The sequence below is a fragment of the Monomorium pharaonis genome, chromosome 2, assembly GCF_013373865.1.
Source record: "Monomorium pharaonis isolate MP-MQ-018 chromosome 2, ASM1337386v2, whole genome shotgun sequence".
Classification (NCBI taxonomy): Eukaryota; Metazoa; Arthropoda; class Insecta; order Hymenoptera; family Formicidae; genus Monomorium; species Monomorium pharaonis.
This window is the reverse complement of record NC_050468.1, coordinates 26,489,326-26,503,696: the sequence shown is the minus strand read 5'-3', so window position 1 is coordinate 26,503,696 and position 14,371 is coordinate 26,489,326. Positions and strand designations below refer to the sequence as shown.

General features: G+C 35.1%; 1 protein-coding gene across 3 annotated transcripts in view; it reads right to left on the bottom strand.

Moving 5' to 3' along the window:
- Positions 1-353: 353 nt before the first annotated feature.
- The window catches only part of LOC105835612 (protein FAM102B), a 70,465-nt gene continuing 56,447 nt past the window's right edge, over positions 354-14,371 (bottom strand). The window contains exons 3-10 of one of the 3 annotated variants that reach the window (XM_012679062.3): positions 12,707-12,827; positions 11,993-12,183; positions 11,527-11,732; positions 11,090-11,309; positions 10,179-10,256; positions 9,380-10,084; positions 4,235-4,440; positions 354-4,022 (exon numbers count right to left, since the gene is read on the bottom strand). In XM_012679062.3, coding sequence (XP_012534516.1) covers positions 3,901-4,022; positions 4,235-4,440; positions 9,380-10,084; positions 10,179-10,256; positions 11,090-11,309; positions 11,527-11,732; positions 11,993-12,183; positions 12,707-12,827 — 1,849 coding nt within the window. In that variant the 3' untranslated portion in view covers positions 354-3,900. Of the gene's footprint in view, positions 4,023-4,234; positions 4,441-7,608; positions 7,762-9,379; positions 10,085-10,178; positions 10,257-11,089; positions 11,310-11,526; positions 11,733-11,992; positions 12,184-12,706; positions 12,828-14,371 lie in introns of all 3 variants that reach the window. The other 2 variants (XM_012679063.3, XM_012679064.3) reach the window with 2 other exon arrangements.

Here is a 14,371-nt window from a genome sequence, read left to right as displayed (position 1 = left end):
GATAAAGAAAATCATCTGTATGAATTTCATTTCTGAAATAATTTCCATTAAAAAATAAAAGTAAAGTAAAAAGTTTGAATTTAATGCACATTATGTAAGAACTAATAGTACTTTTATATAAAAATTTATTTTAAAATTAATAAAAAATATAACATTAACTGCAAATGTTGTGTACGTAACTTTATCGGAAATAACAATTTTTAACAAAATTGTTCTTCAATTATTATATGATTGTATTGATTTCTTAATATTGATAAAATTTTTATCAAATAACGAATGTCACACGCATTGTTTTTTTCCCGATTCATACAGATATTATAAAGAAAAGGATTCTTCAATAAATGAGACATAAATAATTTTCAGAATGTTATTATCAGCACATGGAAGTTTCGTATTCGTCTCACAAAGTAAAGATTATACGCAAAATGTCAACAATTGCGAATCGAAGAAGGCGACCTCGGGCGCGACCCGCGGGCTTGCGTGATGGCCGCCTCTCCAAAATAAAGATAAAGTATTTTTTTGCTTACATATGATAATAATACAGGTAATAACGGTATTTATTATTACGGTATCGTAAAATATCACAACATTAATATCTGCCGAGCGAATGAAATAAACGATCTGTGACGGCCTCTTGCGAAAAAAGTCAGCAAACGAGTGAAATCCGACTTTTTGCACCTATCCTCTTGTCTTGATATACAAAAAAAAAAAGAGGAATCATTGGTGTCTCACCCGGAAGAGATACTTGCACGTAAAGTCGCTCCCTTACGAGAAGTTCTGTTCAATAAATTAACTAATCGTCAATTGACGAGTGTGACACGTTTCGCCACGAAGAAATCGCGTCTCTTGATCATCGCGCATGTATTTTATAAATAAAAAGCTGTACGCGGACAGCATTTCGAGTGAAAAAACAACTTTCGCACACATCCACAGGAAAGCTTACACATAAACTTGCGTTTTAACTCACAACCACTGTGATTAAAGATGAATAATATGACTACTATACAGCGGGTTCAGTTTTTATTTTAATAATAAATGGCACTATATTATTATTTTCAGTTAAATTAGGATTGACAAATTCTACTTATACTCCACAATTATTTTTATTATTTTCATAGAAATTAAGAAAAATGTTAGAAACAGTGCACAAAAATATATATTAATGAATATGTGCAAAATGTATTGGCATAATTAAATAATTAGATAATAAGTTAATATTTTGATTTAATGCAAAATTATATATTTTCTAGATTTCATGGGGTTTTAAAATAATTGCAATTTTTCAAACGTTTAAATTTACTTTCGTCAAACCGAACCCCTACAAACTTCTTTCAAACCTTTAAAAGTTCTGTCTTAAAGTTACTACACGTATATTGAGCAATCTTTCTGTTATTTTACAAAATATGCGATATGAGAATGGGCTCGATCTTTGTAGCGGTTGAGAGTTAACTCGAAAGTCACTTTCATGAAAAAATTCGTTCGAGTGACACGTCGTTACAAGTCGTGATCGTATAAAATCGAGAGTAGTATCGAACGGCACTCGGATATATGATCTAGAAGGAAGGAAAATGTTCGTACGTAAAAATGAAGAAAAAACGCAACAATGGAAGGAACGTATCGATCTATTTATAAGAAAAACGCACAGCGCGACGGCTGCTTATTATCAAATCTGCGATTCACGGTCGAATATACGAATCTGCCGTCGGAACGTCGGCGATTATCATCGCCATTTTATACAGTCTTCCCGGTTTGGCATAATTAGATCTTAAGAGTGGAACTCACTGAGAAACCCCTTGGAAACTTTCAGGCAGGAAGTTACTCACAAGCAAGATCGATAGAATAAGTCAAACCGGCGAATTACTTTGGAGAGCGCTCTGAAGAAGCGTTTTGTGCATACGATTTTATCGATTCGTATTTCTATTTCTGTTATTTCATTTTTCTGCGACAAGCCACGAGGACCGAAACGCTCAGACTAATTTCTGAAACGGGCCTCATGGACGCTGGAAGTACTCGCTATCCTCTGCAACGATTCAGGCATACCTAAGCGCACGCATTAACGATCCATTTGGCAGGCATACAAAAAAACTTTCAGAAAACACACACACGCGCATTCACGCGCGCACGTACGCATATCTGTGCATATACAAGTACACGCGCGCGTTCACATGTTTTTTGATACATCAGCACAATGTACACTAGCAATTACAGATTACTCGAGTACGGAGAGAATGCGTATACAACACCAGCGATCTAACTACGTAACAGTTACTACAACTATATACACCGATACCGGATAGCCGGTCGCGCCAAGTTCACCGGGCCTTTGGAGAAGGTTCGACGAAACGGTGATCCATCTTCGTCGAGCTTGATAATACAAAATAATAATACGTCCTATATATGTATATTTAGTCGTGAAACATTTATATTATACAGAAAAATATCTTTAACCTTTTTCCATAAAAAAAAAGTGAATCGGCTAGTTCAGAAATATAACAATTAAAAAAATCGGAATTATTCAGAAAGTTATCAAAACTGTGCCATTTTTTAAGGTACAGTTATTTAAAAACAGTAATATATTTATACAAATCATAGATCTATGCTTTTATAGTTCCATAAACATATTCTGCATAAACATATTTTGAAATTATAAATTTATATTGTTTTCTCTCTTTCTGTCCAACTGACCGATTCATTATTTTTAACTTGAGAATATATGAAATGATTTAAAAACATTTTTAGATTAAGAATTTAGAACACGACAAAAAATATCAGAAACGGTAAAAAAATATATGCTACAATACGTAAAGCAGAAATAAATTGTTAATACGCAGACATAATAAAACTACAATTTAAAAGCGAGATATCGGCACAGAATGTAATTTCCCGGAATGTCTCTTAAAAATCACTTTGAGCCATCCTAGGGAAACATTCCTCGTTCGGCTAATATTGTCAGAAATGCTGTCAAGAATACTTTCATACAAAGATATAATCACGATATATGTCTCAATTTGATATTTCTTTTCACGCTGACTTCGAGTTGCTTTACAGTATATGTCCACGTTAGCAAGATATCGTCGTTATATTGCTATAAGTAGATAAATAAAGTTGGCGTTTACTTCGCTCGATGTTACTTCCCATTGCGAAGTTTCGTCGGACCTTGACCGTGTTTTGTCTTACTATTTTTCTGTAACTATACTCTTTTACTACGCTTCCCTGTTGGCTAAACTTTATTGACTAACACTCCCCTTCCAAGCAAAATGCTTAACGGATATCATTGTGCTTCGTTTACCAGGAAGAAAATATGTATATATATTTGTTTTTTTAAAGTAGCTTCGAAACATATGTGTTCATTTACATTCATCTTTAAGTTGTGCTTTGCATGCAGCTGAGATTATAAATCGTGAACGGCAAAACTGTATATAGATTTTGTTCGTTGTATGAGATTTTGCAAAATCCACATACGAAAATTATTTCAATCAGCCGAGTGTTGAGAGTAATTAACAATCTCGCAACCTGCATACGGCTGTCCAATTATCCACGTTCAATATGCACTTATAAGGTGATTAGCATCAGCCTCGGTCTTGCGAATCCGTACAATGGATTTCACATAAAGTAATCGATTTCAAACGTACTATTTTGACGGATATTAGTTCAACTATGGATATCGTCGTGGTGTGGTTTTTTTTGTACGAAGGAAAGCGAAAATTTAAAAACGATCTGGTGAGGACGATGTCACATTTGGCTGCTCCTCTCAAGTCAACGATTCCCTTCTCCCATCGTTATCATCTCTTCTAACTACCGCGGCTCGTAGGCTTCGTAGACGAGCTCTGGCACCAGAGCCAATGAAAACGTGGCGCTGGCCTGTCGTGGATATTGCCGTCTTGTGGTGATGGCTTCGTGTTACCTATTGTTTTCTTCCATTACCACTTGCTTGAACACACCAGCGGGCATTTGGCTTTTCACCTCGTGACTACCAAGTGCAGTCGTGCCGTCTTTCGCAATAAAGAGTTGAAGACCAGTTGCTGCAAAAGGCAAATTTCTATTTGATTCCAAAATTCGTAATCTTTTAAATATTTATTTTTGAAAATTCAGCCATATTAAAATATTAATACAATTATTTTTACTTTTTAAAATAAACAAATTTTTTTAAGTAAATAAAAAAAGAAGCAAAATTCTGCATTAAAATGTAACTGTCATTTTTTAATGAATATAGTAAATTAGAAGAAAAACGTACTCTCAGAACTTTCAAGATCCGTCTGCTCTAAATTCGTTGCTTTAAGCAGTTCGTCGATAAGGGAATCAGGATTCGGCCTGGTGACTTCAACTCTACAGAGGACAGGATTACCAGCACTATCTTCCGCTTTTTTTCTACGCTCCAGAGCAGCCTTTGCACGGTCCAAGGATCCAGTTTCGCTGAGACCCGAACCACCAGAAGGATTTCTGCGGATAATAATGTAAAAATTAACTTCACTATCATCACATATTGCGAGATGTTCTAACATGTTAAATCAAACACTAAGTATAAAAAGCAAAAATAAAGTATCGGCACTACTCTGTTCGGCGCAAAATCAGAAGATTATAAAAAACTAAATAGCGCGGATATAAACGATATAAATATTAACGATGAGGACGAAGCTGATACACAGTTTGTAAACATTAATTTTATTCCTCGGCTCATTGGCCATATAAATTATAAAAAATTGATTATTAATCCAATAAAAGATGTAAATTTCTCTTCCATTACGGTGCGTATTAATTTCTTTGCAATTATTCGCTTACACGGTAGATATAAACCGTAATTACAACTTACTGCATGCTTTTACCTTGCTTAATGAAATGATCAATTAAGCCTTGCTTGAAAGCAAGATTTGATCGATCGTTCCTGTCCATATCTGTTGCATTTAAAATTTATTTATTCAATTTTAGCTAAAATAAATAAATTCAAGATAGTGTAATGATATATCCCTAAGGTATAAAGCCTTTATTTAATATTTTAATTTCATACTGCATTGATTTCTTATGCTAGAGTGATATGTCGTAGTTTTATTTACAAGCAATAAATATAATACGTCACGTACGTAATCAATAAATAACTATGTAGTGTTTAAAATTCTTCTAAATTAAAGGAAATGTTGTTCCTAGGCAATGGACTTTTCATGCCAATGTGCTCACAGTCAACGTTCGAATACGTGAAACACACTTACTTAAAGTAGGGGAAATATCATTCAATCGTGAATGTCCGATAAACATACAAAGAAATAAACGCGTTTTCTTCCAGTGAATACTAACAGTCAATTTAATACATTATACAAGGGAAATTTCTCATGCAAGTGATAATTAAGATGATTAAACATACCCGTAAAAATTTAAGGAAAAAACGATTAATTAAGCAAGTGAGAAAGAAAGAGAGAGAGAGAGAGAGAGAGAGAAAGAGAGAGAGAGAGAGATATCACACAGAAAAAAGAGTAAATACACTAAATATATAGTGTTAATTAAAATAAGGAATTAAAATAAACAAGATAAACTTGATAGAACAAATTTGTTAACAAATGCAGATTGTTGCATAACAAATTATCTGAGAATAAAGCTAAAACAATAATATGTATTACATTAATAATGTGTTACTAATAATTATTAATAATTTGAACCAATAAAAATAGCAAATATTATAAATATTTGAAAAATTATAGAAATATTTAAAAAACCATCTCAATCAAACAAATGAAACAATTATTTGTTACATTTTTTAATTTTAAAGATTTAGATATTTTCAAATATTGACCATAGAAATTCTGATAAAGCAAAAATTTATTTTAAATTTTATTGAGAAATAATAATGTGCTAATTTGCACTTTTTTAAAGTCTGACCTGTCTCTAGTTAAATTGGAAATTCTTTTATTAAAAAGAATTTAGAATTGGTAAAACAAAATCTGTTATTGAAATTTAATATGGTATTTAATATGAAATAAATTACGTTTACCAATAAAACAATTCACACAAGCATATCCAAGTAAGATAGTATACCATTTCTGATAGCTTAATGAGATGAATGTGGTGCATGAAAGTATCATTGAGTAAATTTTTGCGGAAGAATTGCATATGTGCGAGAAGCGTGCATTTAGGAGCTGTAAATCATGCAGATGTGAATTCTTGCGGAAAAATTGCGTAACAAGATTGCAAGAGAATTATAGGGTGTGCCACAGAACATTAAAACAAATTGTTGCTCCCATTGAATTAGCTTGGACACAATAACTTACAGAAAAGTAAATTTTAACGACAAACATTATTTGTGCACGCTTAATTGTTAGTTCTCATCAGATAATGATCAGCGTTTGATCCCAGAGAAATGTAAATTGCGATAAAGCGGTAAAATTAGATTTTGTTCATGGCTCACTCATTCATAAGAGCCAACTCGAAGAACATTTCAGTCTCATTAAGATCTGCCGGTTCTCGGAAATTTTTGACTGAACAATTCAAGGTCTACTTCAGCACACTTTCATTCCGCTGTGCGATTAAAACAAACAATAATTTATATTTCCCTTACGTTAAATAATTTACCAGTTAAAGTCAGAGAGATAAAATGCTTTGCATATTAGGAAATTTATACGTATGATCAAAAAATTTTACATAGATGAAGAAAAAATAATTGCCATAAATAATCAATCTAAAATCTAAACTTGTTTATTCATAAATAATATTTAATTTGCCCCTATTTTTCTGTTACAATAAATAAATATATCGTTAATGATTCGATAACAGTTGATTTAGTTCTGAACTTCCACATTACAATTTAAATATTGATTATATAGAAGTTAATATTAATTCTGTAGATCGACGACCTCGTTTGGCGACTGCCTTTTATTGTTTTCTAAACCGTTTGCTCAATTTGTAGACTTGGCCTATGGAATAATAATCGACGGTCAAAAATAAAAAATTCAAAATAGTAGAGTCAATATAAATTAAATTTCGGACAAAATTTAAAAAAAGTGATAACTCGTTTTATGGAATTTTTTATGTCGCTAAATAAGATTACTAAGTTTCTAGTTTTGTTTTACTTAAAGCCGAGTAGCACAGACATTTAACGCCTCAACTTCCAAATGTTGATTATGAGTCCTGTGATATAAGTTTCTCGTCTGTTGCAAATTGCTTTTTGAATTTTGATATTTTCAGATTACGTTCATATTCAACGATCCTAACAACTTTCTAAACACAAGTTACATGATAATTAGATTATCTTTTAAATTCAGTTTATGTTGAATTTTAAATTTTAGAGTTCCGAGGCCAGAATTGCGAAGGTTTCACCCCGAAAACCCTTGTAAAAACAAAGTTTCACAAGTTACTTTATTAGAAATTTCCGGTCCTCAAAGGATTAACAGTCATTTGCGTAAAATGTGAATTGGAAGCTATGAAGAGGAAACAGCAAGAAACTACATTTTGCATGCATCAAACTAATTATTGTCTGCTCAGTATTAAATAATATTTATATTCTGACGCACGTGTGAAAAATTCTTTATATAAAAATTAAAAGTTGCTGTATTTTTGCAATGGTGAAAAGCAAAGACGTGCGCATGAAGGAAGGATATACGTAAGACGAAAGCATGGACTGACGGTGGGGTAATGCTGTTTCGATGCTGCGAGTTCGGTGGCGCGATTTCTGGTACCCCTAACGAGGACTCTTCAGAGTCCGCTGGACTGGTGGCGACCGTAGCCAGCTTGCCCCCCGTCCCGTCCAGCAACTTCCGGTGGCCTCCGCCAATACCCCTGTAAGGATTCATAAAGCCATCCAAACTAGAAGCATAGCTGCCGCACAACACTATATACCTCCATCCTTATTTCTTTATTTGCACACAGATAATCAGCTTGTTTAATTAAAAATAATTAAATTTAAATCAATAATGTTGCTTCTGATTATATAAATTACATTGCATTTCATGTGTTTATTCGTTGAGCTGCATTCTCAATTGTTTATTATTTATCTTTGTAACAAATCGAGAAAAACAATCATATGAGATTTTTTAGAGAAATCAAAATCCAAACATAAGTCACTTTTCTAATTAATAACTCAACATTTTTCTCTGTTACCTCTTTACAAGATATTTATGTTGCAGTTATATAAATTTTATTTTATTGGTAGTTGAGAAATTACTTAAATAAGTCTCAATATAATCTTGAAAGGTAATAACGAACACACGTTAATAATATTAAAGCACACATATAACTTTTGTAAACAAAATATTTTAAAGAATATGAGAACGGATTATATATCTCATGGGAACAACAATAAATTTTTAACAAGACATATATTCTTTGGTTTTATGTTTGTAAGGTAGACGCACAATTCCCTTACTGTGTTATCAGATCACTTTCCTTACTTGGAACTGCTATGTAATATGTAGGATATATTTAATTAGCTCACATCAAAGGCATAGAAATGAAAAATGGCCCGAGCATAGTTATCATGGTTAATGAAAAATGAGTTATTGCGTTTATATGATGAAAGTAAGATATAAAAGATAATTAAGCAATGGCGCAATTATTAAATTAAATTTAAACTTGTTAAAAAATTCACCAATTTTCACAGAATGAATGAAATGCATGCCCCTATATAATTTGATATATGTATATTAATTTGTGATCGATTACGTATGATATAATATTAATTTCTTGCGGTAGATATAAGCGAATCGATTACGCGCAAATAAACTGTAAACGAATTTGTTATCGAGTTATTAATATTTGGTTCGTCTCAAGCCTCACTCTACTCTCTAAATAAAATTAAATAAAATTTACTGCAAAATAAAAGACATCGAGAAAATAAATACATAAATCGACTTAAATGGTTGATAATAAAACAAAAGTGATAAATATAACTTGATTGGAAATATGCTTTTAACTTTCTTAACGTAGAAAACGCAATGTGTTGTACAAGAAAGAGAAATGTTGAAGGGATTGCTCTTTCGAATATCTACTAGCTCGTCAGGACAGAATCACCAATTACTCTGGTATGCCGGACATATAGCTGTCGTTAATGATTTGTAAGTGAGATGACCTAACTTTCCAGTAAAGACCATTTAGTACAAGGATAAAATGCAACGCAATGTTTGCTAGTCAAACGCGTTGTCGTAAATATTCAGAGAAATTTCTTTCTGGATATCTCCTTCCAATACGCGTTCTTGCGGCCGAGAGAGTATTAATCATTCAAGATAAAGTTAGATATTGCGATGTAGAATCGTCTCGAAGAGACGTTTAAAACAGGAAATACAGCTAGGCAAAGACGCTGAGGAAAACTGGGAGAAAAAGAGGAAAAGAGACGCTCCTCCAAGATCGTCTCCCACAAAAGAATAGCGAAATTGAATACTCGCTGACAAATGAAACCTACCTGAGGGTTTGAGCTGTCGTCGTGGGACGTAGCGGGGCTCTTTGATTGTCGGGCCTATGGAGAGGATCGGGAGAGGACACGGCTCTGGCCTGATCGACCAGTCGCAACACCGGGCTCGTCTTGCCCTTCTCAATGCAGTCACAGGTTTTCGACATGCCGCGCCAGCCCGCGGCACTAATTCTCGGCTTCGCGATCGGAAAGACGTTACTCTGTTGTCCGTTACTCTCCTTGGCGATCGCGGTCATCATCGCGTTACGTTCGTTACGCGCCTCAAAACTATTCCTCTCGTAATTCTTGCGCGAATGTCGCGGTACGTCTGGCACCCTGAAGATACCGGACGCTACCCGGGTGTCTGTGTTCGCGCCATCGCAATAATCATGCGAATCGGTCTCGTTTAAGAAACCGTTTCCAATTCCGCAAAATAATTGCTGTTGCTGCTGCTGCTTTCCGATCGAATAAATGTTCTTCGCGACGGACGCGATAATATCGGTTTTCATCGGATTTTCCACATCTGTCGGACTACTACGCGAAGAAAGAGGGCTCGATGCCGACCAGAACCGAGCTCTGGAGGCCATGTGCGACAGAGAGGACGGGTGCAGTGGCAGAGACTCGATACAGACATCGGGTCGACAGGTGATCGGTTGTGTGGATAGGTTCTGAGAGGAGTTGGGAATTCGTGGTGCCCATACCGGCCAGGAAGGTGACCTATAAAGATCACAACACAAATGTACAAGCATGCAAAAATAATAAACTCATGTACATAATAAAAATAATGAAAAAAAAAGAAAGAAAGACATACGTAAAATAAAAAAAAGATAGTGAGTCCAGAGTCTCGTAGTTATGGTCGAGAAATTGAGAATGAAGAGATTGCTTGAGGCTGGAGCAAAAACAGAAGATTTTCTCACGTTATTGATTCGCTCTCCTGTTAATCCATCTTGTCAGACTCTTTTTATATTGCCATATAATTCCATTCATGTTATTAATTTAAAAATAAAACAGTTAGTTATTAGAAAGTTTACATGAGCTTACTTAATAAGCACGTTTTATCGATTAGCGTATAGGTTGATATCGTTAAAGGTCGAAGATAGAATATCTTTGTTGAGTTAAGATAAAGGCGAATAATATTTAAAGCAAGATATAATGCGATAACTACAGCTTAAGTATCTTGTTAATAAAGCCAAATGTTTTGCATTATAAAAAAGAAATCGTTAATTTGTAGTAAAATTTTATTTAAAATAGAGTTATCGTTCATGCGCGTTATTGATCGTTCGCAGTCATTGCAATGAACGATTATATTCTTTCGTGCAAATTTTTAAATCTTTTCAGTTTTCAACTCATGCTCATTATTGATATTATACAGTAAAATTAGGCAATTTACAAGTAAATTACAAAGAAAGTGCGTTGAATCAAGTATAATAAATCGATTGATAAAATCTTTCCAGAAATGTCATATAATAGACAATTAAAATTTTACATAGCTTTTTATTTTAATTAAACGTAGGAAATGATGCAATATGAAAATTTAGATTGTCTTTGGCAATAAAGAGTTAAAAGGACTCTGGACGTCCTTGTTTGTTACGCTCAACTAGAAAATAATTTTCAAGATTTAAACTTTTCTGAATATCGCATTATTTCATATACATCTACAATACCAGTGAAGATTTCGAAAGTTGTTTAAAGTAGACGAGTAGAATCATCGCATAGCCTTACCTAATGTGACCACTATCACCGCTACTGCTCTGTCTGCTGTGCTGACTGTGTGAATTTAAGGAACCATAGCCGGACCCCTTGCTAAGTTGACTGGTATTGCTGCTGTTGCGCGAGTGCCCGGATTCCGTGTGCGCCTCTACTAGAGCTTCTACTGGGACCGCCGAGGGTACAATCTCGCTGAGAGTCATCGGGTCGTATGTTTCCGTTCCACTGAGAAGTTCTAGTCGCATATACGGCTCATTAAAATATCTTTCTTTGTTCCCCTTTCAGAATTTATTCCGTGTAATTTTATTATATCATCCTCGATGATGTTTTGTAAATAGTTACGTACAGTAGCTATGCTTTTTTTCTCACATACGCTCTAATCAAGATAGAAATTCTTTTTTGTTTACAAATTACAAATATTGAATACATTACGAGATAGAAAACAGAATTACCGGAAGTGAAGAGTGCGGGCCTTTTTTTGGGAAGACTGCCGAAACCACTGCTTGCGCTTGCTATACTTCCTGCCAACGAACCGGTAGACACGTAATCCTCTCGATTGGTACATCTTTCAGACACCGTCACCTCGTCACCGGTAACACCAGGTACACCTTGCACCCCGGGCACTGCCAACTGCGTCTGCTTTAACGATGGGGAAGGGCTGGAGCAGTAATCAATTAATCCAAGTTAATCAAAAGAAGGATTTCACCAAGGTTCTTCTGCTCAAATGCAGACACAGTTGTCGTACAGCAGAAATAATTTAAACGCGAAGGTTAATATCATATTTTCGTGCAAAAAAAAGAATCAAAACAATTTATATATTGTAATAATTATATAATCCAAGAATCTCAGATATTGACTTGTATGTAAACGTTTAAAAATTTAAGAAAATTGCTTTAAACAAATGGATAATATTCTTACACTTTAAATAGAATATCTCCGGAGAGCATATTCATTTTTATAGCTACTCGCAGCATAGAATTATCCTGACGATGTCGCGCATCGTAGCCTTCTAAGAGGCACCTTCTTCGGCAGAGGCCAGCTCCAGCGAATTCGGCCAGGTTTAGATCGGTGAAGCCTAGTTTCTGGAAGGACCTGCCTCCTTTCAATTCCTGCCGCGTAAAAGAGATTTTATGAAAACATGCAGCACTTAAGGTACCCTGACTAATTATGTTTAAATTTGATTGTATATAGTTTCAAGAACACAATCAAAATTAATTTCTATTAAAAAATATACAGCGTCGGAATTCGAATGTTCCGAATATTCCATATAAACAGAGAGATTCATACACTTGTATATTTATTTGAATTAACTAAATAATAAAACTATTCATATATTTTTTTAAATAAAGTAAAGTAAGTATCTATACAAGACAAGAAGTCCAAATTTTTTATTGTTTTCTCTTTTGTATTGTTTTTATTTTACCAATTTTGTAAATGAAATAAAAAATAAATAAGATAAGCAATGTTATTTCGCAACTGATTCTTGCTCTATCGCATTTCACAGTGAGAGTGCAAATGAAGAATAAAACATTCGTGAAAACAAGAGTTGAGAAAAATCTCTGTCTTTTATTGCGTTTCCCAGCTCGGCGATATTCACGCCTTAAAGTAGTAGGAAAGTACGTTTGCTCTCACCTTTCTCACAGATATCCTTAAAATGCACGGATCAAGCACGCCCGTGGACGCGTTGGCGCTCATCTTGCATAAAAATTCGAACTTCGCGTTCCATCTCACCGTATGCTCCTGCACTTCCTCCCTGCAAAGATAGAAAAAGGTTTCGAGTGAAAAACAAGAGATTAATGTCTTCCTGTTATTCGTCGTGTTGCTTTCATTGACCACAGTCATCCGTGTTACAAAATGATTAATAAATTGGATAACAGCACATTAGTTTTTCAATGCCTTGACAAGTCTTAGAATGAATTTTTACTATCTTGAAATATCTGTTTTAAATTGATTAAAAATAATTTCTCTGCGTTCTCCCCGAGTTTAATTCGTTAAACTACTTAATTATCATTGTTAAAAATTCCTCGCAATTCAATAGGTTCGCCAGAAAAGAAAAAAACTGGGAAAAACACTTCACTGAAAACTTCACTGGAAAAAACAAAAAATTACGCGAAAAGATCCACGGTTGAAAGGAAATGCATTCCATAGGACAGTCCGTATGTATACTCGGAGAGAGAATGCATTCTGGGACAGACCGTGTACTTAAGAAAAATGCAAAGTAACGTTCGGAAACCCGAGAGCTCGAGGATTCTTCTAACGTTCGCGCCTCGCCCCGAGGATCGAGAGTAGAGTAGAGTAGAAAAAAAAAAGTTATCGTTAAAACAGAAATATGTAAATTATCCGATGACTCTCGCGTTGTCGTTTTTAATAACGCTTCCCATTTCCCCGCGAGTCCAAGTAGATTTTTCTGTGCGGCAGCGCGTTTCACGCCGAGTATGCATGCACGGGCAGCACGAGGAGAGAGACGGTGGACTCCCCGAGAAGACACGACGCGCCTGTCCGATGCAAATGAAGGCAAATTGGCGCGTATGCATAATACACCGAGTGATCAGCGTTTCAGTTCCGCTGGGAACACGAGGACACCAATGAATCATGACCCGAAATGACGTGCGGGCGTCTTCACCGGCGTCGAGGCCCTTGACCGACATGTGCCGATCACGTCGTTAATGAAACACGTGTCAATTAACGTTCAGCGCGTTTCACTTCCGGCAAGAGCACTTCCGGCACGCACCAGCGCGCATATCGAGCCAGTCGGAAGGGACGGCTCGATAGTAATTTCAAGAACGCGCCGTCCCATCAGCATACTGTCCGAATTTCGTCAACTGATTTCATCCCCAGCAGCCATATGTAACGAGATTCGCGGCACGTCATGCGATAAGCAATGCTATTATTATCGATTTCACTCGCGTTTGCGAATAAAATCCATAATTGATATTGGTACATATTAATGTAACTGACGTGACGTCCCCTCGAGACTAATTACACATTCGATGACGTAAAAAACTGGAATTGCAGACCGCTGATATGCGAATAATTTCTACCTATTGCGATATGCGCAATGTTTCATATATTGTATGATTACTAATGTAACCCTGAGCAGCACTCTTATCAATTTCTGACTTTGCATAATAAACCTTTTTACCATCATTGACCAAACAATTGTGATAAAACGTCATCGAAAGATAATGAAATTATTCACGTGACAATCGACTACAACTAAACGCAAAAAGTCTGTAACAATTACGAAGGTACGACATATAGTGGAGCTGCAAAAAAAATTTTGCAGAACTTAATTGT